The sequence below is a fragment of the Equus caballus genome, chromosome 15 (genome assembly GCF_041296265.1).
Source record: "Equus caballus isolate H_3958 breed thoroughbred chromosome 15, TB-T2T, whole genome shotgun sequence".
Taxonomy (NCBI): Eukaryota; Metazoa; Chordata; class Mammalia; order Perissodactyla; family Equidae; genus Equus; species Equus caballus.
Window position 1 is genome coordinate 25,640,861 of NC_091698.1, and position 25,739 is coordinate 25,666,599.

The window sequence follows — 25,739 nt, forward strand, 5'->3', positions numbered from 1 at the left end:
AAAGTTTATTTATTAAAAAATTAAAAACCTCCAATGCCTCTCCATTTGAATCAGAGTGATAGCCAGTCCTTAACCCCCACCTCCTGGACTTCATCTCCAATCATTCTCTCTCTCTCAATCACTAGACATTGGCCCCCTCACTGGTCCTGGAACTTGCTAGGCAGGCGTGCTCCCTTGGACTGGCTGTTCCCTCTCCTTAAATGCTCCCAATAGTCACAGGGTTAACTCCCTTACTTCCTTCAATTTTTGGTTCAAATCTAACCTTCTCAATGAGATCTACCCCGATTCAATTATTTAGCATTTTGACCCACACCACAATCGTCAGCACCCATGATCCCTCCTATTTTATTTGATTGTCTTTCCATAGCACTTATCATCTTCTAACATAATTTATTTGTTAGGTTTGTTGCTTACTGTCTCCCTTCAATAGCATGTTAGTTCCAACAAGGACAAAGACTTTTTAATTTTGTTTTTGATCTGTTCTATTCACAGATATATCTCAAGCCTCTACCTAAAGCAGCACCCGCCATGCAGTAGGCACTCAATCAATTTTTGCTGGATGACTGAAGCTAAGTTCACAGACTTCAGAAGGTGTGATAGTCAAAAGTTATGTTTTAATAAAATAAAGGTTATTCTTAGTAATTAGGCACACAACTCTTGGACCTTGAAGCAATGATACTGTCTTCTACTGTACAATAACTTTTCTCTTGCACAGATGCAATGCAAAAACAGGAAAATATATACATCATATGAAAAGTACGATCCTATTTCTATTTAAAAGAAAAATGTGAATCTGTTATAAACACAAAAGAACTCTGTAAGGCTACCAGAAAAACGTGACCTAGGTGGTAGGCTACTGGAGTGATTTTTCCTCTTTTTTTTTTCCTTGTATGTCCAATAGTTTTATTGGAGATGGTGGTGTTTTACAATGACCATACATGTAACTGGTGTTAAAAAAACTATTTCCTTTCCTAAAGAGACATCTATTTAATGATATGGGGGTGGGGGGTGACTATTGAAAATGCAGAATTTCCCTTTCAATAAACCGAGATCTCTGAAGGCAAGAAATGTCTCTTTTTTCAACTCAATGCCTAACAAGTGGTAGGCAACCCTTATAAGTGCCTTTTGGCAAAAAAACGCAGACCAAGCAGCTTTGAGTAGATGGCGACCAAAACATGGTCACAAAGTGACAAAATTTTAGTAAAATGACAAATATTTTAACCACCAACTCCGGAAGGTTCACCTTCTAAAATGCAGCAATTTAAAATTTAGGCAATTTCGTATTTTCATTAACAAAAAATCAAGTTACGCTCATCCCGAACAGAAAGCCGAAGTTATGAATAAAGCAGAAGCACAGAAAATGCTAAAACAAACTTCAACTCCCTTTCCCAGGCTGTCCAGCCCGGGCGGCTCCCCTTGAACTTCGGTTCCAGCCGCGCGTCCCGGAGCGCCGCGCACTGGGAAACCGGGTCAGGTCAGCCAGTGGCTTTTCGGGAGCCAAAGGGATGGTATCGGGACGCAGGCCCACTTAGGTCACTGTGACCCGCAAGCTCATAATCCAACTGGGAAAATCAACCCGCATCTGCACAGGATTGCAGATATGCACTCCTGGCAAAATGCAATCTTTCGGCCACTCACTCCTCACTGCCCAGCGACTGCTAAACGTCCAGCCTGAACTTACCCACCGAGGGGAAGCCGAGCCCAGGATAGACCACCAAGCGTTACACTCCTGCTCCGCCGTCACAGTGCGCACAACCGGCAAACTAGGGCACTTTAGTTCCGGAAGAGTCCCTCCTTCAAGGGCCGTAAAAAGAGCGCAGGCGCGTTGGCGTCACTTGACCGCTCCCGGCGTGCTGAAGACCCGCCCAATCTGGCCCGGCTTGAGGCAGAGGGCTGTTTCCGGAATTATGGCGAGGTGTGGTCTGGGCCAGGATCCCGAAAGCGCCGCTGCGGTCGCTGTGCTAAAGCGGGCGGTGGAACTAGATTCGGAGTCGCGGTACCCGCAGGCTCTGGTGTGTTACCAGGAGGGGATTGACCTGCTCCTGCAGGTTCTGAAAGGTGAGCAATGAGCCGTGGAGGGAGGACCACAGGAAAAGGAGCTGGATCCCGCGGTGTCTGCGGGCGGAGCGAAGGATTTAAAAACCATGCTTGGGCACCAGGAGGAAGCAGTCAGATACAGAAGGTGGGATATGCTACAGGACAAGCGGACTGCTTTCTTTATGTTCTTAATAGATTGACGTCATTAAGAAAAGGGGGGTGCTACTCTAGATTTTTAAGAGACATAACCAAATGTAATGTCAGACTTGATAGGACATGGGTTTGAACTAACTGTAAAAGACAAAAAATTGTAAAACTGTAAAAATTGATTTTTGGATCAATTTGGAAAGTTTGAATATGGATTGGGTAACATGAAAATGATTAACTTTGCTAGGCAGTATGGTTTTTTTAAAAACTGTCCTTAATTTTTAGAGATGCACACTGAAGTGTTCTGGGAAGAATAGTTGTGATGTCTGAATTTAATTTTACTTAAGAAAAAGAAGTTGAAGCAAATGTGGCAAAACGCTAACAGTCTTTAAATCTAGGTGATGGGTAGTAAGGGGGTTCATTACACTATTATCCTTACTTTTCTGTTTAAACTTTTTCATTAAAAGTAAATGAAAAATCACATCGCGGTAAAAAAACAAAGATTTTTTGTAAGAAGTGGCTGTTGTACTGAAATTCATGTGAGAGATGCGTCGGGTTGTGGGCGGAAGCGGTGAGACTTTTTCCGTTAGGTGGGTGGTTATTCTTAGTGTTGAGAAGCAGCCAAATAACGCTTAACACCCAGCACAGTCCCCGGCACAAGACCCTCTGCTAACAAAAAGATGATGACTTGCTGAGGGCTCGGATGATGGTTAGCATTTTTTAGCAATAAAGTATTTTTTAGTTAAAGTATGTACATTTTTTTAGACATAATGCTATTGCACACTTAATAGACTACAGTATAGTGTAAACATGTTTTACATGCACTGGGAAACCAGAAAATTTGTGTGACTTGCTTCATTGTCATATTCGCTTTATTGCAGTAGCCTGGAATGGAACCGGAAATAGCTCTGAGGCATGCCTGCATGAACTTGTGGTTTTTAATATATATACAGATGGATAGACAGAGAAATAAATACAGATGTATGTGTGTGTTAGTAAAACTACATATACCTTCCCGCTGTGTTGACTGACAGGCCTAGGGGTAGTGCTAGCTCCCCCACGTAGCAGTGAGCACACTTGGCACCCAGAATTTGATTTCTTGATAGCATTCTCCAATAAAAGGAACCAGGGCATCTTGGGAAAATGGGTAATTTGGGGGCTGGGGCAGGGAAAATACAAGATGAGTTTATAGCATTTGCCACCAAAAAGTAAGGAAGTGCTCAAAAAATGATGGGACGTGTCGAAAGGACACAGGAGCCAACATAAAGGAGCTCTCAAAGCCAAAGCTGATAAAGTGTGAGCAAGAAAATAATGGTAGTGTTGGAATACAACCCACAGAATAAGATCAATATCCATGAATCCATATTGATATAAATTAATAATTGAATAAGTAAATAGATGGGGGAGAAGAGACAGCTTTTCCTTATAGTAGAATTTCAATTAATAAATAGGAATGATGGAAATAGGAGATCACCATTTGGCAAACACTGCAGTAATAATGATTGCAGGCAAGGACCATCAGTGGATGCTAAAATTAGTGCGTGAAAGAGTGATGAGAGATAGGATCTCTTCCCACAAGATACATATTAATTACAAAGGAGAAAATAGTGATTTTACAGTGGAGAAATCTATGAACTCCACCTTAACCAAGTGATCAAAGTTAACATCACCAGTTATAAGACATGTCAACATCATGTACCCACTGAGAAGGGCACAACACTTCTGTGATTTTCTTGCCAAAAATGCATAACTTCGATATAAGCATGAGAAAACATCAACAGCCCAAAATGAGAGACATTCTACAAAATAACTGACGATTCTCTTCCTAAATGTCAAGGTCATAAAAGGCAGAGAGAGACTAAGGAACTGTTACAGATCGGAGGAGACTAAGGAGACGTAACAACTAAATGCTGTGTGAGATCCTAGAGCAGAAAATGAACTTGCTTTAGTGGGGAAATTGGTGAAATACACATAAGGTTTGTAGATGAGTTAACAGTGTTGTGTCAATGTTACTTTCCTAACTGATAATTGTACTGTTATTGTGTGATGTGTTGATATTTGGGGAATCTGGGTAAAGGGATTCTGTACCATTTTTGCAACGTTTCCACAAATATAAAATTCAAAATAAAATGTTTAAAAAACTGAGAGTTTAAAAATGAAATTATTATGCAAAATATAAGCAATATCAAAAGGAAGGAACCAGAAGTGATTTGGTGACTGATTGGGTTTGTGGGGTTGGGGCTTGGGGTAAGATTTTATTGATAATGTATATTCTAAAATACCTTACATCTTTTGAGAACCTGGGAAAATGATTGAGCATTAACTATAATGGGGAAGTCAGTCTGGAAGAGAAGCTGGTTTTGTGGAAGATAAATAGGTATTGTTTGCTATCTTTTGATTATGTTAAGATATCAAACTTGTGTGTGATTAGGACAAAATAGTGCTCAGACTCAGGTTTGACATGTACTATGCCACCTTTGTCACCTCATGAGATTTTGTGTCCCTTGCAGGGAGACGCAGTGTCAGAGTTCCCTGCTCCTAAAAAAGATGCTTCAGATGCTTAGTGCAAAAATGAAGGTCCAGCATGATCAAGCCAAATTTGAGCTTATTTGTGTATCTTAGGACTGAGGGAAACCATGCTAAAGGATAGCAAATTTGCAGAAAATTTGGGAAACTGGAAATAATGCCTGTACTCAATAGAACAACTGTTTTGAAACTTGAGAATATATTTTTTAATTTGTAGGCACCAAAGATGATACAAAGAAGTGTCATCTCAGAAAAAAAATTTCTGGCTACATGGATAGAGCAGAAAACATAAAAAAATACTTGGATCAAGAAAAAGAAGGTAAAGAGGCTTTTTTAGAGTGTGTTCCATAAGCTATTGTGACAAAGCCAATTTCACCCAATTTCTGGCTCTGACTTTGCAGCACTGTGTGGTCTGGACCATTTATTGCTGGGATCTTAATGGATTTCTGGTGCATTTCTGCTCCCCTATACATAAGCTATTCTGAACCTTTTTTTCTTGGTGGGGCGGCGGGAGGTGGTGGTTAGATACCCTCTTGAGAATCTGATGAGAGCCATACATACTGCAGAACCGTGCATGCTGTTTTAAGGCATTTACAGATCCTCATGAAGCTTATGTGTGGACTCCAGTTTAAGTAATACTACAGAGGAACACTGAATGTAAATCCTACATTTTATTTGTATTTCTCTTTATAAAAAGACCAACATAGTAAAGTACGTAAAGAAACTCCTGGGTCTTCTCTGTGTTTTGTTATGAATCAAAACATTTCAGGAGTTAAGTATTCTTCATGATTCGTGATGCAGTAGGGATTCTATGCTATTTTTTGCCAGTTCTCTACTCACGAGCATCCAGTTTACAAACGAATATATATATATAAATGGTCATTGCCACCTTTGCCTGAAGTGCACACTCCTGCTGCTTTTTGTACTCAAAGGAACTACTGCCCTCAAAAACCAATGTCTCCAGCCCTCAGCTGCTCTTCCTCGCTATCCTTACGGCAGCCTTCTCCCTACCTCTTCCTAGTATTCTGCAGCAGCCCATATCCTGGGTACCCTTACTGAGCTCCTCTGTTGAGTAGGAATAAAATTGTTTCCTTCACCCCAAGTTGAAATCTACAGTGACATTTCCCTCTAAAATATTGATGAAATATAGTACCATCGGCATTGTGAATACAGCAGGTTTGAATACATTGGATTAAATTAACCTGTTGGCTAGCTTGACTTGAAAACTGATGCATAGTTGCTCACATATATGTGGAAATATTAGGAATAGAATCCAAACTACTGGTTTTTAAACAAAGGTTGAAAGTAGAAATTAGGAACTACCACTAGGGGTCATATTTTTAAAAAACCTTGAAGGTCTTTGATAACATTCAATAATTATTCATTTTGAATGAACAAAACAATGGAACTATCCTACTGATCCTGTGGCATCCTAGTCTTTGGCTTGGGTTATTGAGAAGTACTGTAAATTTCTGCTTAGAACACTACAAGTTCTAAGAAAGACTTCTAAACGCCACGTTATACTGCATTTATGTTTAATACTCACTTTAGCTATTAAATTATAGGACATAAAAAGACTTAATTCTGAAGAGGACCAGATAGCCACTGAATTATAGCTTGTGGTTCTACTCGCGGTGACAGGAATATCAGATACTTTTATACATACAGTTCTCTCTTGAATAAAGTGCCTGGTCTGTAGGATTCAGCTCAAGAACCTGTTCTAGGAAATCTCTGGACTTTCCCACTTGCCTGGCGTCCATGAAGGCAGAAATCACTCATGGAATGATTTGCCTTATTTACCTCTGTATGTGTAACATCTTGCAATGTGCCTGATATATAGTAGGTATTCAAAAATGTTTGCTGAGTGGATGAGTTAAAAAAATTAACTTGTATCTAATTCCAATTAATCACTATATATAAATATAATATGTTTAAAAAGAAAATAAGTGGTCACTGGTTTTATTATTGAAGCTTGTGTTTTTTAGATGGAAAATATCACAAGCAAATTAAAATAGAAGAGAATGCGACAGGTTTCAGTTATGAGTCACTTTTTCAAGAATACCTTAATGAAACAGTTACAGAAGTTTGGATAGAAGATCCTTATATTAGACATACTCATCAGGTAGGTGAAATGTACTAAAATATGATGAAATGTTATTTAAAATTTACGAGTTATTAATAACCCATCCTAATATCTTTCAGCTGTATAACTTTCTTCGATTTTGTGAGATGCTTATTAAGAAACCATGTAAAGTAAAAACTATTCATCTTCTCACCTCTCTGGATGAAGTAGGTATCTGGAAGTATTTATTCTTTCTTAACTTCATTAACTTCATTTAGTTACAGAATGTAGTTTGAGCAAGGAAAACCTGAATGTAATGCTTCAGCTAGAGCTATTTCAGAATAAACTTATTATCTAACAACAGGCATAAAACATCTGGAGAAAAATGCTCTTGATTTCAGTATGTTGTACTTTGCATTTGGCCACTTTGCTAAACTCTTTGATTCAAATTGTTTGTCAGTTTAGTCTCTTGGATGTTCTAGGAGGCAGTCACACGTCTGCACTGTTGACAATTTTACCTCTTCTTTACCAATTACTGTATCTATCTCTTTCCCTTGATTTATTGCATTGGCCTTCTGGGGGATCATAGCATAATAGTGGGCATCTCTGTCTTGATTTTGACTTAAGTAGGAATGCTTCTAAGTAATTCAGATTTCTAGGATTAATTTGGGAAGAAGGCAGCCCCATCTGAATAACTAAACAGCATTACTAAAATACACTTTAGGAGACAGGAGAGTTGTGTTATGCTCACATTAGAAAAAACCAATTATTTTGATAAAAACAATTGCTCTTAAACTACTTCTTATTTTTTGGTTGCTTCTTTGAGACAACAGACATTGAAACTAGTATAGAACCTTTCCATTTTAATTCACCTGTGATACACACTGCAGAGCTTAGGGATAATTTAAAATATTAATAACTGAGGCATAAAATTCTGTTTTTCCTATTGATAGGGCAGTAGGAGAGAACAGCAAAGTAGTGGCCTGAGAGAGATAAAAGAGTCACTCAGGAAGCATGGAGTGCTGTTGGAATTAGAATACTCTTCTTCAATACATGACCGAGAAATTAGGTTAGTATATAGTAATATTCTAATTGTCATGCAATTGAAAAGCTTATTTTTATTTCCCTTAAGTTTTATAAAACTACATAGAAATGTTCAAGTTAAATATAAAAATTTTAATTAAAGCTCAATTTTAGTGTCTTCACTTTTGAGGGGAAAACACATGGCTTATTTTGTCCAGTATGAGTTTCATATTTCCTAATGGAATAAAGTTTACATGTTCTGTGTCATGTGAGAAGCAGAAGTACTTTTCTGTCTATTCAACTATACATTTGGTGTTATGGTAATGGGATAATTTCTTTTTCTAGTGATACTAATATTTATTTAATGTGGTTTTATTTCTTACAGTTTATCAACTATTCTAGTACATGACTGTGCTGTGTCTATAAGGAAACAGTGTATGGAGTTACTTCAGTCATCTGTTCCCTCTGTTTAGCACAGTGGCTTTCATATGTATATAGCAACGGCCCCCTTAGTTTTAACCAAAACTTAAGCACAACCGAAATGCAGAACAGGTGAAAATGCAGCTGCTGTGGTTGAAGCAGAGATCAGGACCCAGAGCTGTTCCTGCTCACATCCTCCATCTCTAGGTGGGGGAACCCCTAAAACACCACCACAGTCTGCCTGAGTACACTTTAAAACCACTTGTTGGCAGAACAGGACAGTTTTACGAGCAAGCTAAAATTCAAGAGTAAGGGTTAACTGGTAAACTTTTTATCAGCTAATCAAATCGACTGATGGTGCCTGAACGGTTTGTTTCACTATAGACACAGCCCATAAGGAACCCCATGTTTGGTTCAACTCATGCCCCCAGAGGAAGTGATTTTATTTATTAGGGGGAAATTCTGCTGATACTTAATACACTACAGCTTTGATAATTGTCTGACTTAAAAGTCTGGAATATAATACTATATACGAATTTCAATAGGTTCAACAATGGATGGATGATTAAGATTGGAAGGGGACTTGATTATTTTAAGAAAGCACAGGTAGGATATAGTCTTATGAGTGAGTATGTAGCACTCTTTTTATATCATTTTAACAAAATGGCTTTGGTCCTTTTTTGTTAAAAAAACTCTTTTCTTCTCTTCATAGGGTCGTTTTTCCCTTGGATATTGCGATTTTGATTTAAGACCATGTCATGAAACAACAGTGGACATTTTTCATAACAAGCACACAAAAAAAATATGATGGGTAGTAGTCTAATTTCCATTATATATTTCTATTTTAAGTGAACATTATATATTTTTTTACTTTGGATAGATCATTCCTATAATGTATGAATTTAACAATAAACTTTTACATTTCTACTAATTTATAGATCCATTGCTCAGTTGTGTGACCAATCCTAAATAGTGTTATAAGTACGTTACTCAGTAGCTTTACAGTGTTTCAAGTCATACAGTTAATTTAAACATTTTACCAGCTTTTCTTATTTGGCTGTTGGAGAGTGAATCAACAGATAATGAGCACCTATTGTGAAGATGAGTTGGTTATTAATCCTACCCCTGGGAATTTAGATTTTAGGAGGGAACATCATGGATTAGAGTACTCTTAAGAGACAAATGGGCTTGTGGGTCTAATAACCAGAAAAAAAGTACAATGTTAATTTTTTACAGTTAAGTGTCTTTGGCATTACCTAACTCCATAAAGGCACATGAACCCATTTAGTTATCTAGATGCATTCTGCAGCTCATTCAACCTTGGCTGGCACATTTGTAAAGGTTCTCAGCTTAGAATTAACTGTTCTGGGTAAGCTCATCCATCCAGATGCCAGTTGACTGGTTGGAGACAAAGACCTGGTTCCATGGAGACAGGGTGGGGGAGGAGATACAGGCACAGGCAGAGGCAGTGGGCAGTCCAGAAGCTTAAAGAATAAGCTACCCCAAAGTCTATGGAGGGAGTACTGGTGTTGGAGAGTGTGCATATAAACATCATATCTAGAGAAGGTTGAGATTAAATTCAAGATTAAATAGTGTGGAGAACCGGAGCCAGGTGGAAGCCATGGGAATAAGGTTGGGCAGAGTGGTCCTGGGTGGCCTTGGACACCAGGTTTATGTTTTGCCTTTGTGGGCCAGCAGGTACATGATTGAGTTGGCCTAAAATACCAAGAAGGGCTTCCAGAAAAGTTCCTGATGTTTTTCTTTGATGTTTTCAGGTTCAGGTGCTGATAATGCTGAACCTGAAAATACTCAAACCAGTTTGCCAAGCTTTATTATATGGAAATTCAGGGTCTCAAGAGAGTACTTCGACAAGTGTTGGACCTGATCAAAAGTTACTCTCTGCAAAGTATCCTAGCTCATTTTGCCAGGTACCCATCGTCATGTGGAAGTAGAGTGGCTTTTCATTCAGGTGAGAACACAGGTTAGACCTCCTTACTTTCATGTTAAAATAACAACTCTGATTTCTAGAGCGTATGAATCTATCACTGTAGAGAATCAGCAGTCCACAACCCTCTGAAATTAACTTTTATCCAACTCTCATAGAAATCCTGCCTAAGAGATAATGATAGTTAAGGAAGAGAGCCTACACACATGCTCTCCATTATTCTAAATATTTGAAGTTCTGTCCCCAGACCCTATTAGAACACCAGATGCAAGTTTCCCTAATAAATATATCAAGAAATGTGCAAGAACTATATGAAAAAACTATAAGCTTTATGGAAGAATGTAAAAGAAAACTAGAGTAACTGGAAAGACAAATATTCCTGACTGGGAAGGCTTTGTAAGCTGTCAGTTCTCCCTAAGTTAATTTATAAATTAAATAACAAAAGAGACCAACACTAGGAGGCTTACTTGACCAGCTATAAAGACATAAAGCTACAATAATTTTTTTAAATGTATGTTTATAAGAATAGACAAATCAATGGGATAAAATAAGGAGTCCAGAAACACATCTAAGAGAAAGTGAATGTGTGTATGGGTACTTAATTTGCAATAAAGGAGTCTTTCAAATTAGTGGGGAAAGTGTAGACTATTCAATAAAGTTTGGAAAAAATAACACTAGATCTCTACCTTACTTCACATAGAGAAATTATTTTAAATGGATTAAAAAGTTAAGTGAAAAATCTAAATATTTTTTAAAACCCCACTCAATGTATTAAGCATGCCACAAAACCCAGGAATTATCAAGGAAAGCAGAGAGCAAAAGATTGATCATGCAAATATTTAAAACTTGAGTAAAGGGAACCATAAGAAAGTTAAAATCATATGAAGTCAAATTTACTATATATAGAAAAAGGGTTGATAGTCCTAATATATGAGGAAGATAGCCAAACTTTTAGCAAGTGAACTTGATCTCACCTCCTTTAGCCTCACCAAGTACTTGGTCCTTTGAGCAATCTCTCCTGCTACTGCATTGTTCCTGCCAGTACATACATCCCCATCCAGATACCACCTTCCTTCTTTGTTCTTCTTCATGAACAAACTTCTTGAAGGAGTTCTGTATACAGTTTTTTTCCATTTCCCCACCACCTATCACACTTCAACTCACTTCAATCTGGCTACCCAGTCATTCCACTGAAATTGCTCGTCAAGGTCAACAATGACCTCCATACTACCATATCCAGTGGGCACTTTTTGTGTGTGTGTGAGGAAGATTGGCCCTGAGCTAACATCTGTTGCCAGTCTTCCTCTATTTTATGTGGGATGCCACCATAGCATGGCTTGACAAGCAGTGCTAGGTCCACTTTCAGTATCTGAACCTGCGAACCCCAGGCTGCTGAAGCAGAGCATGCAAACTTAACTACTGCCCCACCTGGCTGGCCCCCTCCAATGGGCACTTTTTAACCCTAATATTACTTAACCTTTCAAGATTATTTGACTGAGTTGGCCACTCCCTTCTTGAAACTCTCAGCTTCCATGAAACACACTTTCCTTTTCCTCTACTATACCTCTTAAATATTGGAGTTCTCCTAAACTAGGTGTGAGGTAGTAACCTTTTTTTTTCAATCTACACTCTTCCCCTTACTCTCAATGGTACACTTAACTACACTGTTAATGGTATAAATGATTATACCGTTAAGTTCTTAGTGAAAACCAACAGAAACTGCTCTTACCTGATATAAGCAACAAAGATTTATTACAAGGATAGTGGGTAGTTCAAACCATCACCACAAGAGGTTCTGCAGTGAAAAAAATCACATCTGGAATCAACACAGAACCAATCAGATGATACCACTGTTGACCCCAATGCAAGGCCTGGCTGCAGTAGCCTTATATCACTCTATCACTTACATTACCAGCACAGGGCACTACATGGCCAGCCTCACTGTCTTTACTGCCTCAGAAATTCAGGCTCCTTCACTATTGCCAGAGAAGGGTTTTCACTATCCCAGGTTCCTGGATCACCATCCATTCAAAGCCTGGACCAAGTGCCTCTGATTGGCAGAGCCTAGGTCATGTCCCCACACCCTAGCCTCAAGGGAGGCTGGGAAAAGAGTACAGTGAGTTTTCAGTTTCCATGGGGTGTGGGGGTGTTAGTTTGCAACCTCAGGAGGTCCCCGGGTGAAATTCATTCGAAAATGGCCCCCATATACGAAGGGCAAGGAGAGACCAAGGAAAGAAGCAGACCCTCCCAGATTGGTAGGTGGCAGGTTTAATAAGCAAGGGAACTTACATACGAGGCTTGTCTTGGGCAGCTGCAAGATGAGTAGGTCTCTGCACCCATCCCCCAGAATCTTAAAAGTTTATATAGAAGGCTTAACTGAGTTCAGTCACATATACCATCCAGATTGCTCAGTGATACATTACTCTCTCAAGGCTGCGTCCTTGAAGTGGCTCCTAACGGGAACATTGGGCAGAAAGTACATTCCAAGAACAAGGGCAGATTCCAGTTCGAGGGTCAACTGGCAGTCATGTCCTCTCAATGACCTCCTCCAACAAGCGGGCTCTACCTCCCACCAAGATTTATAAGGGGGAGAATTCCCCAAACATAGTATGGGGACTCAGATGCTAAACACTTTAAATTTAACCTTTAGATGAATTATAGACGTCCACAATTACCTATTTTCATCACAACTATTAATATGCTGTCAACTCCCAAATATATAAATTAAGCCAAGACTTCTTGGAGTTCTAATCTCATATATTCAGCTGCCTGTTTGGCATTTCATCTGGGATCTCAGAAGCCCACAAGCATTTCAAATATGATATGCCCCAAAGGCACTTTTGATAAACACTCCCCAACTCCCTGTGTTTACTCCCATCCACCCAGTTGCTCAAATAAGAAATCCAGGAGTCATTCTCGATTCCTTGCTCTTCTTCATCCCCATGTGCGAACAATCAGAAAGTTCTGAGAAATGTACCTGCAAAACATACCTTGAGTCCATCTGTTCCAGGTGATGCTTGTCAGATTTCTATTTTGGAATATGAAGGCCTTAACACCCTTTGCCTGATGATACCCTCTCTCTTGAGAAACAAATGGTATTAGAACATCATGACTGCTTTATTGCACCAAAGCACATCATATCAGATTTTTTATACCTTTCTTAGAAAATAACTGTCACAGGTTGCAACAAACATAATGCTTAACATGCCCATGAGAAATCTCATCAAAATTGTGTTTATTTGCTGTTTAATATTGTTGCTAAAGAACAAAAGGACCTGCCCATTAAACCTGCCTCAAATGAAAAAAGCTAAACTGCCAATCATGTTAGTCCCAGTAGCAACTTGAAAAGTCAAGTTCCCTTCACTTACTCCACTCCCACTTTGAGATAACCAGTTGCAGGCAAACTGTAGTCCACTTCTTCTCCCCCTCCTCAAAAAAAAAGGATGCGATCTGGATCCACTTAGGTATACGAAAAGAACTCATAGAAGAGGACTGAGATTAATATGCTGCTATCCAAACACTGTTACATTGTTTCAGACAAAGAGGTCTCTAGGTCTCTCAGAGACCTGAAACTCCTGTGTTATGGGTTGAATTGTGCCCCCCCAAATTCACATGTTGAAATCCTAACCCCTAGAACCTCAGAATGTAACCCAATTTGGAGATAAGGTCTTCAAAGAGGTAATAAAGTTAAAATGACATCTTTAGTGTGGGCCCTAGTCCAATATGATTGGTGTCCTTATAAAGAAGTGGAAATTTTGACAGATATGCGCACAGAGGAAAGACTTTGTGAGGGCACAGCAAGGTGGCAGCCATCTGCAAGCCAAGAAGAGGCCTCAGAAGAAACCAAACCTGCTGTCCTCTTGATCTTAGACTTCCAGCCTCCAGAACTGTGAGAAAATAAATGTCTATTGTTTAAACCACAGATCTGTGGGCTTTTGTTATGGCAGCCCTGGCAAACTAACACATACTGCTTTATTGTTTCCTTTTTAAAAGAATCAAAATTAAACTTTGCCTTGAAAATGAGTCAACCCTAATTTTTAACAGGTGCCTAACACACCATCCATGTCTTTCCATGGCCACTGCCAGCACCACCTCTGCTGGATTCCTACAGTAGTCTCCTAACTGGCTCGCTGCTTCCTATCTTGCCTCACTCCACCCCATTCTTCACAGAGCAGCCAGAGTAATCTTTGTAAAGACTGTCATCTCTCATCGCACTTAAATCCAGCTCTACTTTGGCCTATCAGTCCCTGCCTGACCTGGCCTCTGCTTCTCTCCCTTGTTTCCACACTTGAGTTTGCTTATACGTACTTCCTTCAACACCATCAACAAGCCTAGTTCTTTCCTGCTTTAGGGCCTTCCTGTATGCTGTTCTTTGTGGCAGATTGTACTTTCCGAAAATGGCTGCAGTAAGATCTCCCATCCCAGCAGCTCTTTTTATAATGACTTTGACATTCCTGCTACAGAGAGGTGGATATCTGTGATCACTTCCCTTGACTTTGGATGCACTTGACTGCAGACGTGATATTGCATTACTTTCAAGGCTAGGCCATAAAAGGAAATACAGCCTCTGTTGAGCTTTCTTGAGTCACTTGTTCTGGGCCACCATGCTGTGAGGAAGTCCAGGCAGCCTTATGGAGGCCTAAGTGGAGAGAAACTGAAGCGCTCAGCCCACAGTCCCAGCTGAGCTCCTAGAGATTGCCAGCGCCAATTTGCCAGCCATGTGAGTGAACCATCTTGGAAGTAGGTATTTCCAGCCGTTAAGCTGTCCTAGCTAATGTCATTGGATCATGAGCTATCCCCACCAAAGCCCTGATCAAATTGTAGATGTGTGAGTAAATGATTGTTGTTTTAAGCCACCAAGTTTTAGAGTGGTTTGTTATGCAGCAATAGCTAACTGGTAAAATCTAGAATACTCTCCTCCCCATTCCACTTTGCATGGCTGCTTTCTTCTCATTCTTCAGGTCTCAGTTTGAACGTCATCTCCCTGATAGCCCCAGCTAGGTAGCCCCTATTATTGTCTATTATAACTACCTGGACTTCTCTTTCATACTTTTCTTGTTTTGTAATTATTTGCTGATTTGTCTACTTCCCCACTAGGCTTGAGTTTTTTAAACTCAGGTCTTGACCTATTAATAGATCATAAAATCAATTTTTAAAAGATGAAATAAAATGAATATAAAGTATCAGATAAGTAAATAGTAAAGGATAAGTAACGTATTGTGAAATTTGTTAGATATAGGTAATATATGTGTGTGTTGGTACGTAATATATGTTTTACTCTAGTTTTTAAAAGTTTGAAAGCCACTAAACTGTCAATTCCCAAGGCCAGCGACCATGTCTCTCTCACTCACCATGAACATCCAACAACTAGCAAAGTACCTGGCACATAGTAGGCACTCAATGAACACATAGTAAATACTGTAGAAATAAGAGGACTGTGAATGAACTGTGGAGACAGGAAACAGTTGGCAGTGATGTTACCCTTTGGAGAAGTCTGACAGTGAAGAGATGGAGAGAAAGAGAATAAAACGTTGAGCAGGAGAGTTCTTGGGAGAGGGGAGACATGAGCATGTTCATTCACTATGGGCAAGGATCCAGTAAAAGTTGGGAGAGAAAAAAATGCAAGATGAAGATAAATATTTGATAGTACAAGGAGCAAACATGCTGGAGAGGACAAAATCCAGGGTACAGTTAGAGGGGTGAGCATTAAGGGAAAGGAGGTATTTCTTTCTCCGAGATTGGACAAATGAGAAACGTTGAAGTAGAGAACATGGGGGACTGAAGGAGCTCATTTCTGAAGGTCTCCACTCTCAAATTATAAGTCAAGGCTTGTGAACAGATTAAGAGTAGTGGAATTCTGAGCTTAAGAAGAGTGGAAACATTTAGGAATAAGGCCTCTGAAGAATGAGAGGGAGTCAAGAGATGAGTTGAATCTGACACCAACAGAGAGAACTGTAAGTTGAAAACTATAAATACGAAATTGGGTTAATCTGCATGATTATGTGAATTTTCTTCCAGTGTTGCCTGCCATCTAAGTATAGGAGTAAAAACTCAATTGTCGGAATAAAAAAAAAAAAGGTGGCTATGGTAGGTCAAGAAAGAAGCAAATGAGAATGCTGGTAAGAAGGGAGAGTAGACTTGAAATAATTCTGGCTAGGGTAGGAAGGGAGATGAAGGAAGAGTTAAGGGCTTAGAAAAGTGCAATAGCCTTGATTTAGTGGGAGAGCATGGAAGGATAAGAGAATACAACTAAAGGGGAGAAGTTTAGAGTTTAAGGTATCAGAAGTGGCAAGAAGCCTGGGTTATATTCCCTAGAGGTAAGAAAAAGAACTACCTCTGAGATCAGACTGTCCAATATGGTGTACATCCCCAAGATGTTAACAGAGGAAGCAGGTGAAATATAAATGTGTGCCTGGTATTAAAATCAATGAAGAAAGAGACAGAGTATCCTAGAGGTCAGTAGAAAATATGGACAAGGGTAGGTGATAGACAATTTCTAAGGGGGAGAAGTTACTGAAAGAGACTAGGCCTTTTTTATTTTGAGAGACATACAATGTACATTAAAATTTTTTATTTTCTCATTGAAACTGTCCAGATTAAGAAATTTACTTGGAATCACATTATTCCCTTAATTTTTTCACAGAGAATATTCCATTTACTATGTACTTCATCATCTTCTGGACATGTTCTATGTAATATATTTATTAGCATACTAGTTTCAATTGGGCAAAACTTACTACCAATAAAACTTGAATTTAATTTGTCACATATTTCCATTGGCAACCAATGATCAGGTGCTTCAATATTACAGATTTCAATTCTTCCATTCTTTATGTCTATGAATACTTTAATTTCCAAGTGTGACTGTTCATATAACACATTAAAGGAAGTGTTTATACTAAACTTTGGAGTTTTGCCATATATCCACTCCCAGGTTTTTAGTTCTTTGGCTTTGCTATTTATTCCAGGAAACAGTGTCTCATCTGTTGGGTTTATTAGGCTAATGTGATTATCAATTTGATGATAAGCAGCATACTCTGCAGCAATAGCATTCATCAGTACTTCACAGGTCAGAGTGGGATCTTTTTCCAAAAGATTTTTTACTAAGGCAGGTATGCTAGCAGTGGCATTGCTCCTGATCCCTTGGTAAGGGCTCTTCAGCAAAGATGACAAGAAGGTCCGATCGGTACCACATAATAAAGTGCAATGGTGATAAGCAGTAGTCCGGCCAATCTTAGAAGCTGTTCCTGAGATTTTAAACTGTCCATCAAGTAAAAGGTCAAATCTTTTGGTAGGCTGCACATCCAGCTGGGGTTGGACAGAATTCAGAGCTCTCACAACCAATTTTAGATTTTCCATTCTATCATACTTTTTTTTGGTTGTAAAAAAAGTCAAATTGATATTACCCATATCATGGTAGACTGTTCCTCCTCCACTTCTTCTCCGAGCCAGTTTTATTCCTTCTTCTCTCATCAGATTCAGGTTACATTCCTGCCAAGGATTCTGATGCCTACCTATTACAACAGAGGGAGAATTTCTCCACAAGAAAAGCACGGGCTTGCCTTCTAGATTCATATGGTCATGGATCCAGTCTTCTACAGCCAGGTTTTGGTAAACATCATTGGAAATCGACTGTAAAATGAGCCCACTTTTTACTATGTTTTTAAAGCCAGCTGCTGGGACCTTGAGGTTACAAAGTAACCGGAAGCAATTCTTCGTTGAAAATGGGATCAGCATGCTTTTAAAAATGGAAGACAAACAAATTAATTGATTGAGAAAAGGAATCTTAAATTCTATTTTCTAGCTATGAATTCTGGGTTATTTAATCCAAACTTATCTAATTCTCTAAGTATCCTGTTCAGTTCCCTTCTTGCCTTTTAGCTTTATCATTAGTCTTCAGCAGCTCTATAACAGAGTACTCAAAGTAGGTAAAGGAAGACAAACCTCAAATAATTTCAGTTGAAATGAAATAGGGGCACAGATTTTACAAACAATTAATCTGCAAATACATTATGCAATATATCTCAAAGCCAAACAAATTATGTTGAATTCATAGGTAATACATGTTCCCTGAGCAAAATGAGAAAATACAGATAAGCAAAAAGAGCAAAATAAAAGAATCCATAACACCACCACGGGGAGACAACCACAATTACTATTTTAGTGTGTACCCATTTTTTTCTGTGCATGTGTATACACACACATGCTTCCCCCCCCAAAAAAGTGGAACCATACTGTTATTTCATTCAACATTAAATCTATTATTACATCAGCTTTAATGTTGTGTAATATTCCATGTCAGATATACCACAGTTTACTCAGTCTCTTAGTTTGTAACGTTAGGTTGTTTCTAGTTTTTCTGTGTTATCAACAATGTATTTATGAACATCTCTGTGGAAAGCTTTAATTAAAAGAATTTTTAAATAATTCCTATTTGACTTTGAGATATAAGATTTACTGGCAGCACAATTGTTTTATTAGATCAACATTAAATGAGGATGGACGCCCTGAGGTCAGGGGAGAGGCAATCAGAGTAGCAGAGTTATATGGAAAGGCTATGAATAATTTTATTACATTTGGACACTTTACACATTATTTTTGTTAGCAGTACTGGTGAAATATTAGGTCCCAAAGGGTTGAAAATACTAGCTGTAATAATGAAGGATTTTGACTAGTTATGCTTGTAAAGAAACCATTCTATTCCAATTCTAATTTTCAGGATGGTCATAATTTTCCTTTAGGTTAAGTAACTTGGTAGAATGGATTATTCAAGTCCATAACTAGGCCAAATTCTTTAGTCATGTCCTTTAGAAGCACAATTCCTAGGTTAGAGTCTTCATATTTTCATTACTCTTGATATATTTTGTAAATTATGCTACAGAAAAGTTGAACCAATTTACAATCTAGAAAGGTCAGGAGAGGTTTAATAGAGGAAGGGATATTTGAACTGAGTCTCCAAATCTGATGGTGTTTACCAAGCCAATGGGAGTAGCATTTTTCCAGCATATGCAGACAAAGGGGGTGAGGACGATGAAGTGTATTCAGGAATTGATATCAATAATGTACACCCAAAATTATGCAATGTTATAAACCATTATAATCCCAATAAAATTACTTAAAAAACCAGTCATCTAATAGTAAGGCATGTTTTGGGGACTCCCTCCTCAGGGATAGAGTCAGACTATCAGTCTTCTAGCTCCACGGAAGTCTAGGGCTGTGCCGTCCTCAGAGGCCTCTGCAGCCAGACTGCATTGCTTTGGTTAAACTCTTTGTTTTCTTGGTTCTGTTTGACCGCCTTTGACATAGTCCTTCATCCATTCAACAAATATTTATGGAGTGCCCACTAGGCACAAGGCAGTAAGGGAATAGAGAAGGGAAGGAGACAAATTCATGTAATTCTAAAATACTTGGACCTTTCTAAAAGCAGCTGGGATCTATTGAAGTGTTTTGAGCAGGCAAGTTGGCCATTATACAAAACCACCTCTGTGACCAGTGTTGAGCATGGATTAAAGAAAGGACAGACTCAAGAGAGACCAGTTAACAGACTAATGCAGTTGTCTAAGCTAGAGATAATGAGGGCCTGAACTAGGGTAAGAGACATAAAGGGGATGGATATGAGAGACATGAGGGTCGGAGACAGGCCTCGCCTTCAAGGAACTCACCATCTAGTGGGAGATACTAAAAAGCAAGTAAAGCGATAATTGAAATACAGTGTCATAAGTGCTGTGATAGGGTAAGTACGTTAGAAGGCCTACTCTAATTAGTAGAAGTGACATTGAAGCTGAGACATAACAGGGATAAGAAAAGTATTTCAACAAAGTGCAACAGCTTGGAGGAGAAGGAGACCCATTCAAAGAATTTAATTCCATTGGCTGGTACTAGGATACGAAGCGCAAGAGATAAGGAGGCAGAAGTAGAGGTCAGATTATGAAAAGGCTTAAAATCCAAGTTTGATGCTTGAAGTTTACCCTGAGGGCCATGGAGGAAGGGCTGAAGAGTTTTAAGGAAGTGGGAAGAACTGATTTATACTTTCAAGACATCACCTAAAGATTTAAGAATGGACAATCTACAATATTTGGTAATTGGTTGAATAAGGGTGAGAGAGAGAAGTCAGGGGTCATGTCCCTTATGGTATAATGATTATAAACTATAGCCAGCGAGCCAGCATTCAAATCCCAACTCTGTCTTTTACCAGCTGAGTTACCTAAGGCAGATTGGTTGACTTTTTTGTGTCTCAGATATCTTATCTGTAATATTCAGGTAATGATGGAACTCAAATCAGGATTATTTCAGCTAATACAGGTAAAGTGCTTATGAGAGCACCTGGCACATAGAAAGCACACAATATGTTAGCTCTTTTATTAATATTATGCCCTGATTTCTGGGCTGGCAAGTGGATGGAAAGAGGTGACATTTCCTAGGACAGATTTCATAGGAAGAGGAGGTATGGGGTGAAGATAATTGGTTCATTTTGACTGTGTTGAACTTGAGAGTCTATGGTTATCCAGCAGCCAATGGCACAGACCTGAATAGATGGTAACTGAGGCCATGGGAGGAACCAGATTATCCAGAGAGGGTTCAGTGAGAAGATACAAGAGCCTTACAACCCCAAAGAACAGTAATATTTAAGGGACACGCAGAGGAAGGAGGGAGAGCTCTCAAAGGAAACTAAGAATAGAAGAAATTTTAAAATATGGTATATAGAAGCTTCAAGGAGACAAGATGGTTAATAATGCCAAACGCTGAAGATAGATTAAGTAAGATGAGGGTTGAAAAGCATCTATTAGAGTTAACAGCATCAAGAAGATTAGTGAACCAGATGTGTTGAGTAAAGTGGAGACAATGAGTATGTTCCAGTTGTAAACTGGAAAAGCTAGGGACAGCAGCAGTTAGAGGAAATGTGAAGTTAGGAGTGGATTTAAAATGCAAGAGAACTGAGCATGTTTAGATCACGATAGGAGTGAGGAGAGGAAGAGAGGGCAACGTTGGTGAAGGAAGGTCCCTGACAGCCTGGTGGTGTTGGAAGCCAGAGTTCAGGCAGGGAGAGAGGCAGCCTTGCCAGCAGATGGGATCCTCTTCCACTGTGACCCAAGGGAGGAACAGGAACTAACAGGTGTGGTGGACACTAATATCCTGAATGGTGTCTGTGAATCCGGAAATTCTCAAAGACCTTGTGACGAATCCCTTCCTAAGGTTAAGGCTCTGACTCTTGTCTGCATATACAGAATGTGGCAGGATACAGAGTATCAGGATATCTGGATCAGGATACCAGATAACAAGAAGTTTGTTTTTTTTTTCAGTTTTATTGAGATATAATTGACATATAACATTGTATTAGTTTAAGGTGTACAACATAATGACTTGATATATGTATAATGCAAAAGGATTATTACGGTCAGTTAACATCCACAGTTACAATTTTTTTCCTGTGATGAGAACTTTTAAGATCTACTCTCTTAGCAACTTTCAAATATGCAATACAGTATTGTTAACTATAGTCCTTTATAGAGCTTAAGTTTTAATCTTGGCTCCACCACTTACTGAGTAACCTTAGGCAAGTAGTTTAACTGCCGGCTGTTACAATTGCCTCATTTATAAAAGGTTCCTACCTCATAGAATGGTTGAGAGAATTAAATGGGTTAACAGGCATAAAGCACTCATGCTGGCAAATATGAAATGCTCTAGAATGTTAACTGTTCCTACTGACAAATAAAAATGGCAAGCAATAGGATATATTGGAGAATATGAGGAAGCCATTTGGTGTAAACCTAATTCGGCCTGACCTTGTCTTTCCAAAAGGGCCTGACTGTGGCCATTGAGCATGCGTTGTATATCTGCTTTAGATATTCCCCATGGCAAGAACAAAGGCCCTTGAGATAAAGGTGCAACTTCCCTCCCCGTCCCAATGTTGGGATTCCCTTAAGGATTAAGCATCTTTCCTTAGGCTAGGAACTGATTGCTGCGCTCACCTGTGACCACCCAGCTCCAGACAATAGACTTGCCTCCTGCTGCGCCCACTGAGATAGCAGACCCACTACCTACTGTGTCCATCAAGCGCTGTGCTGACAGGGTAATCTTGTGACTATTGTGGGAGGGACATTTCAATCATATGTGAAACATACTGTTTGGGGGTATATAACCACTCTGTGCACCCCACTTCTTTGGTGCCCTTTCTTCCTTCGGGAAGAAAGGCCCCGGGCCATGGTCCTCAGATTTTAGCTCAGAATAAACTCGTCCAAATTTTCATTTATAGATTGGTTATGGATTATTTTCGTCGACACTACCTTCCCATCTCTGTTCTTCTCATACTATTCCCATCATATGACATGCATTCCCTCCAGGAGCTTAATAGGAAAGTGGACAAAGATTCCTAACCAAGACACATCGAAGTGGCATTTACCTTGATAAATTAACAAGAGTGCAAGATAATGACTTTGGTCAAAAACATGATCTTGTTAGGATTCCTGAACTGATCCAATTCATGTATTAATAGTGCTCAAAATATCTCTATTCATCCAGGTATTGTGTATACAGTGTGAATAAAACACAACAAAGGTGTTAATTCTACAAATCTTGCATCCACCATATGACAGGCATTGTTCTTGGCACCTGGCATTTATCAGTGAACCAATTAAAGATGACAGGGCTATGGGAAAAAAGAACAAGTAGGGATGGGACGGGGGGAATTGGAAATGTGTGAGAGGAACTAGACTGCAGTTTTAAATAGGGTCATCAGGCTAGGCATCATTAAAAAGGTGACATCTGAGCAAAGATTGAGAGCTGAGGGAGTTAGGTGATGTGGATTAAGGCTGCCCCAGGTAGAGAAGCCCAAGGTGACCTGGCCTACATGCTGAACTATATGACCTGGTGGATTTTTATGGTATGAATTAGGGCTGCCCAAGGGAGAGAAGCCCAGGGCATCGTCACCTACGTGCTGATCTATATGACCAGATTCGTATCTAAAGTTATATGACCGCACAATAACCAGACCTGATCTGCACTGAATCATTTAATGACTTTTTACATCATCTTTTCTTTTTCCAGTAAAATAAGTCACGTACCCATGCCTTATAAATTTAGCCCTAACCCTCAACTCAGGGCAGCAGCAGGAGCTCTAACTGCCCATGGGTCCTGTCTCCATGTAGCAGCAGCAGCAGCTCTTCACTGCCCATGGCTCCTGTCCCCATGCAGCAGCTCTTTACTGCCCATGGGTCCTGTCCCCATGCTATTCCACACTATTCTCTAAATAAAAGAGCACTACTGCCAGACCTTGAGAGTCCAAGAAATCTTTCTTTCGACTCCTGGGCTCACCGACCCCGCATTATTAGGGTGAGTGCCTACTATGTGCCAGAAACTTTTCTAGGCACCTGAACACATAAACAAATAGGCCCCAGTGAGGATGTAGCATGTCAATTGAGCCCTGAAGGATGAAAGGAATCACAGAGCGAGAAAACGTGGAAACAAAGAGATGTCTGAAAAAACCTGAATGCCAATTTATTAATCTACATAGAGAACTACAGGCTATCAACCAGATATTCCAACCAGCCTGTCCAACTCCTCACTGTAGGACTACTGATAAGCCGATTTATCATAAATTTGCTTGGTGAATACAGAATCCGAACAAAAGGACTGAGTTATATGATTTCAGTGTCTGATGGGATGAGCCCTGAGGAAACCACCTCCTCAACTCTTAGGCTCTGAAGAGATCCTACTACTAAAGCCCGGATACCCTCTGTCCTGGAGGCGGCTTGGGTTCACCTGGGCCAGGTGCGCCTCTCTTCGACGCCCCGCTTCACTGACAGATCAGACCTCCGGCTGAACGACGTAGTCTTGTAGTTGTCAGGCTACAGTCAAATCTTGAAGGCCTGGTAAAATTTTGTTTCTTTCAACAAACTTTACCTATCTCTACTCTCACGTTTTAGTTAGCAAGTTTATAGTTTTTCCTAAGAGGACAATCTTATTTCCACGTTCTAGGAAGACATTTCGCTCCCACCGCTTTGCGTTGCCAAACATGCTTCTCCATCAGCGAACAGAAAGCAAAAAATAACACAATCCCATCTATCCTGGGCAGGCCCAGCTCCTTCAGGAAACCTTACCAAGCCTCTCTTATTTTGCGCCTCTTTGACAGGACGTAACTTATCCAGAGTCTCACGACGGGCGTGTGCACGTTTTATTTGCCCTCTTGGCTCTCTGCGCCGTGCACACAGCTGGCGCCCCACGTGTTTTACCCTCCTGTGTTGGGGACAAACCGTTCCTAACGTGGAGTTAGATCCTCTCAAGCGCTGACTGTAGAGGGCAGCCCCTTCAGCACCACGGCGGCGGCCCGAGGCATTGCGCACGTGGGGCCCGGTCTCGGGGTCCCGGGTCCCCGGTCCCCGCCCGCCCCGGCCCCCAGCGCCCCCGACATCGTCCTCCGCCCTCACTCACCTGCCGCTGCCGGCTGCGCCCTCGGCCGCGCGGGCTCCCGCGGAGGAAGAACGCCGCGGCCCCGAGCCCGGCAGGCTGCGCAGGCGCCCAGCCCCGCCGCCGACCCGACCGGAGGCGGGCGCACCGGAAGCGCCGAGAGGAGGCGGGGCCGCGCCGGGGCCAGACCGGGGTCCCTGGAGTTCCCGGGGGGCGCGAGGCAGTGCCAGACCAGATTAGAGACAGAGACGCAGTCCGCACTCGAGCAATAGTACCGAAAGCCATCGAGGCCTCAGTTCAGACGGGCGGTCCCCGCGTGACAGCACGCAGCTAATGGTCACCGGGGCGGAGGTAGGAGAGGCGGCCGCGGCCGCTTGCAGGGGGCGCTGCGAGGAGCGAGTCTCGGGGAGTCGGCCGGGAGCCCAGTCAGGTCACAGGCCGCCGGAGTGCGACAGACACCCTCTCCGGAGCCCTCAGGCGTTGCTCCGGGTCTGTCCGTATCTCCCTTTCATAGTCTCAAGGGCAGATAACTCCACTGGGAAGGTGAAGAAGCGAAAATCAGTTTTAGAAGACAAGTTGCATTTAAAGGCATAAACGCTGGTATTCCCAAGACAGAGATGCTAACGGGTAGGAAGGAGTGGGTCAGAAAACAGTCTACTGAACGGTACCACTCGGGGTGTCCCTCATTGAGTTGGCAAGAAAACCCTCGTGGCTCACCCAGTTGGGCAGTTCCCCCAGCGAGCCAAAGTTTCAGTAAACCATTGCTGCGTAACGACCTGCCTCAAACGTTAGTGGCTGAAACAACAATTTATGATTTTTAACATCGAAATGCGCAAGTTAGGTATTCCTCTGCCGGTTTCACCTGGGCTTCCTCATGGGGCTTCATTCAGCAAGGGCGGGCTGAGCTGGGAGGTCCAGGATGGCCTCATTCGGGCTCTTGGCGGTTGGCGCGGGCTGGCAGCGGGGGCAGCTCAGTTGAGGCCTAGCCTTGGAAGTAGCACTCCCGCCACCTTATATTGGCCAAAGCACTAACGGACCCACCTCTCTGAGAGGAGCCCAGAGAATCTGTGGTCATCTTTTCCATCTTCCACAAAAATCCATTTCTCCTTCAGTTAGAATAGAAATCACCAAGACTTGCATCCAGTGGTCACAATTTGGTGGTGATGACGACGTCAA

General features: G+C 40.8%; 2 protein-coding genes and 2 long non-coding RNA genes across 13 annotated transcripts in view; 2 read left to right on the forward strand and 2 right to left on the reverse strand.

The window, feature by feature from the left end:
- The window catches only part of MRPL30 (mitochondrial ribosomal protein L30), a 37,384-nt gene extending 12,286 nt beyond the window's left edge, over positions 1-25,098 (reverse strand). For 2 of the 6 annotated variants that reach the window (XR_002799984.2, XM_023618580.2), the window contains exon 1: positions 24,588-25,098. Coding sequence is in view for 1 of the 6 variants with exons in the window: in XM_023618580.2 (XP_023474348.2) it covers positions 24,588-24,848 (261 nt within the window). In the remaining 5 variants the exon portion in view is untranslated. Of the gene's footprint in view, positions 1-1,681; positions 1,938-24,587 lie in introns of those variants that run through there. The other 4 variants (XR_011425905.1, XM_023618581.2, XR_002799985.2 and 1 more) reach the window with 2 other exon arrangements.
- On the forward strand, positions 1,819-9,146 carry MITD1 (microtubule interacting and trafficking domain containing 1). Of its 5 annotated transcripts, none has more exons than XM_023618584.2 (8): positions 1,895-2,058; positions 4,022-4,160; positions 4,928-5,029; positions 6,696-6,832; positions 6,913-6,999; positions 7,726-7,841; positions 8,761-8,821; positions 8,928-9,146. In XM_023618584.2, exons 3-8 carry the CDS (start codon positions 4,981-4,983, stop codon positions 9,021-9,023), a joined length of 546 nt encoding a protein of 181 aa, XP_023474352.1. In that variant the 5' UTR covers positions 1,895-2,058; positions 4,022-4,160; positions 4,928-4,980; the 3' UTR covers positions 9,024-9,146. The 5 variants fall into 5 exon arrangements, with proteins under 5 accessions (XP_001490497.3, XP_023474350.1, XP_023474352.1 ...); XM_070235052.1 differs by lacking the exon at positions 1,895-2,058 and adding an exon at positions 2,084-2,182; XM_001490447.7 differs by lacking the exon at positions 4,022-4,160 and having other exon boundaries at positions 1,819-2,058.
- On the forward strand, positions 9,991-14,183 carry LOC138917641 (uncharacterized). The gene is made up of 2 exons (XR_011425906.1): positions 9,991-10,184; positions 13,923-14,183. It is a non-coding gene; the product is annotated as an uncharacterized lncRNA (long non-coding RNA).
- Positions 16,717-24,722, reverse strand: LIPT1 (lipoyltransferase 1). The gene is made up of 2 exons (XR_002799983.2): positions 24,588-24,722; positions 16,717-17,898 (listed from the first exon to the last, which is right to left on the reverse strand). It is a non-coding gene; the product is annotated as a lipoyltransferase 1 (long non-coding RNA).
- Positions 25,099-25,739: the final 641 nt, after the last annotated feature.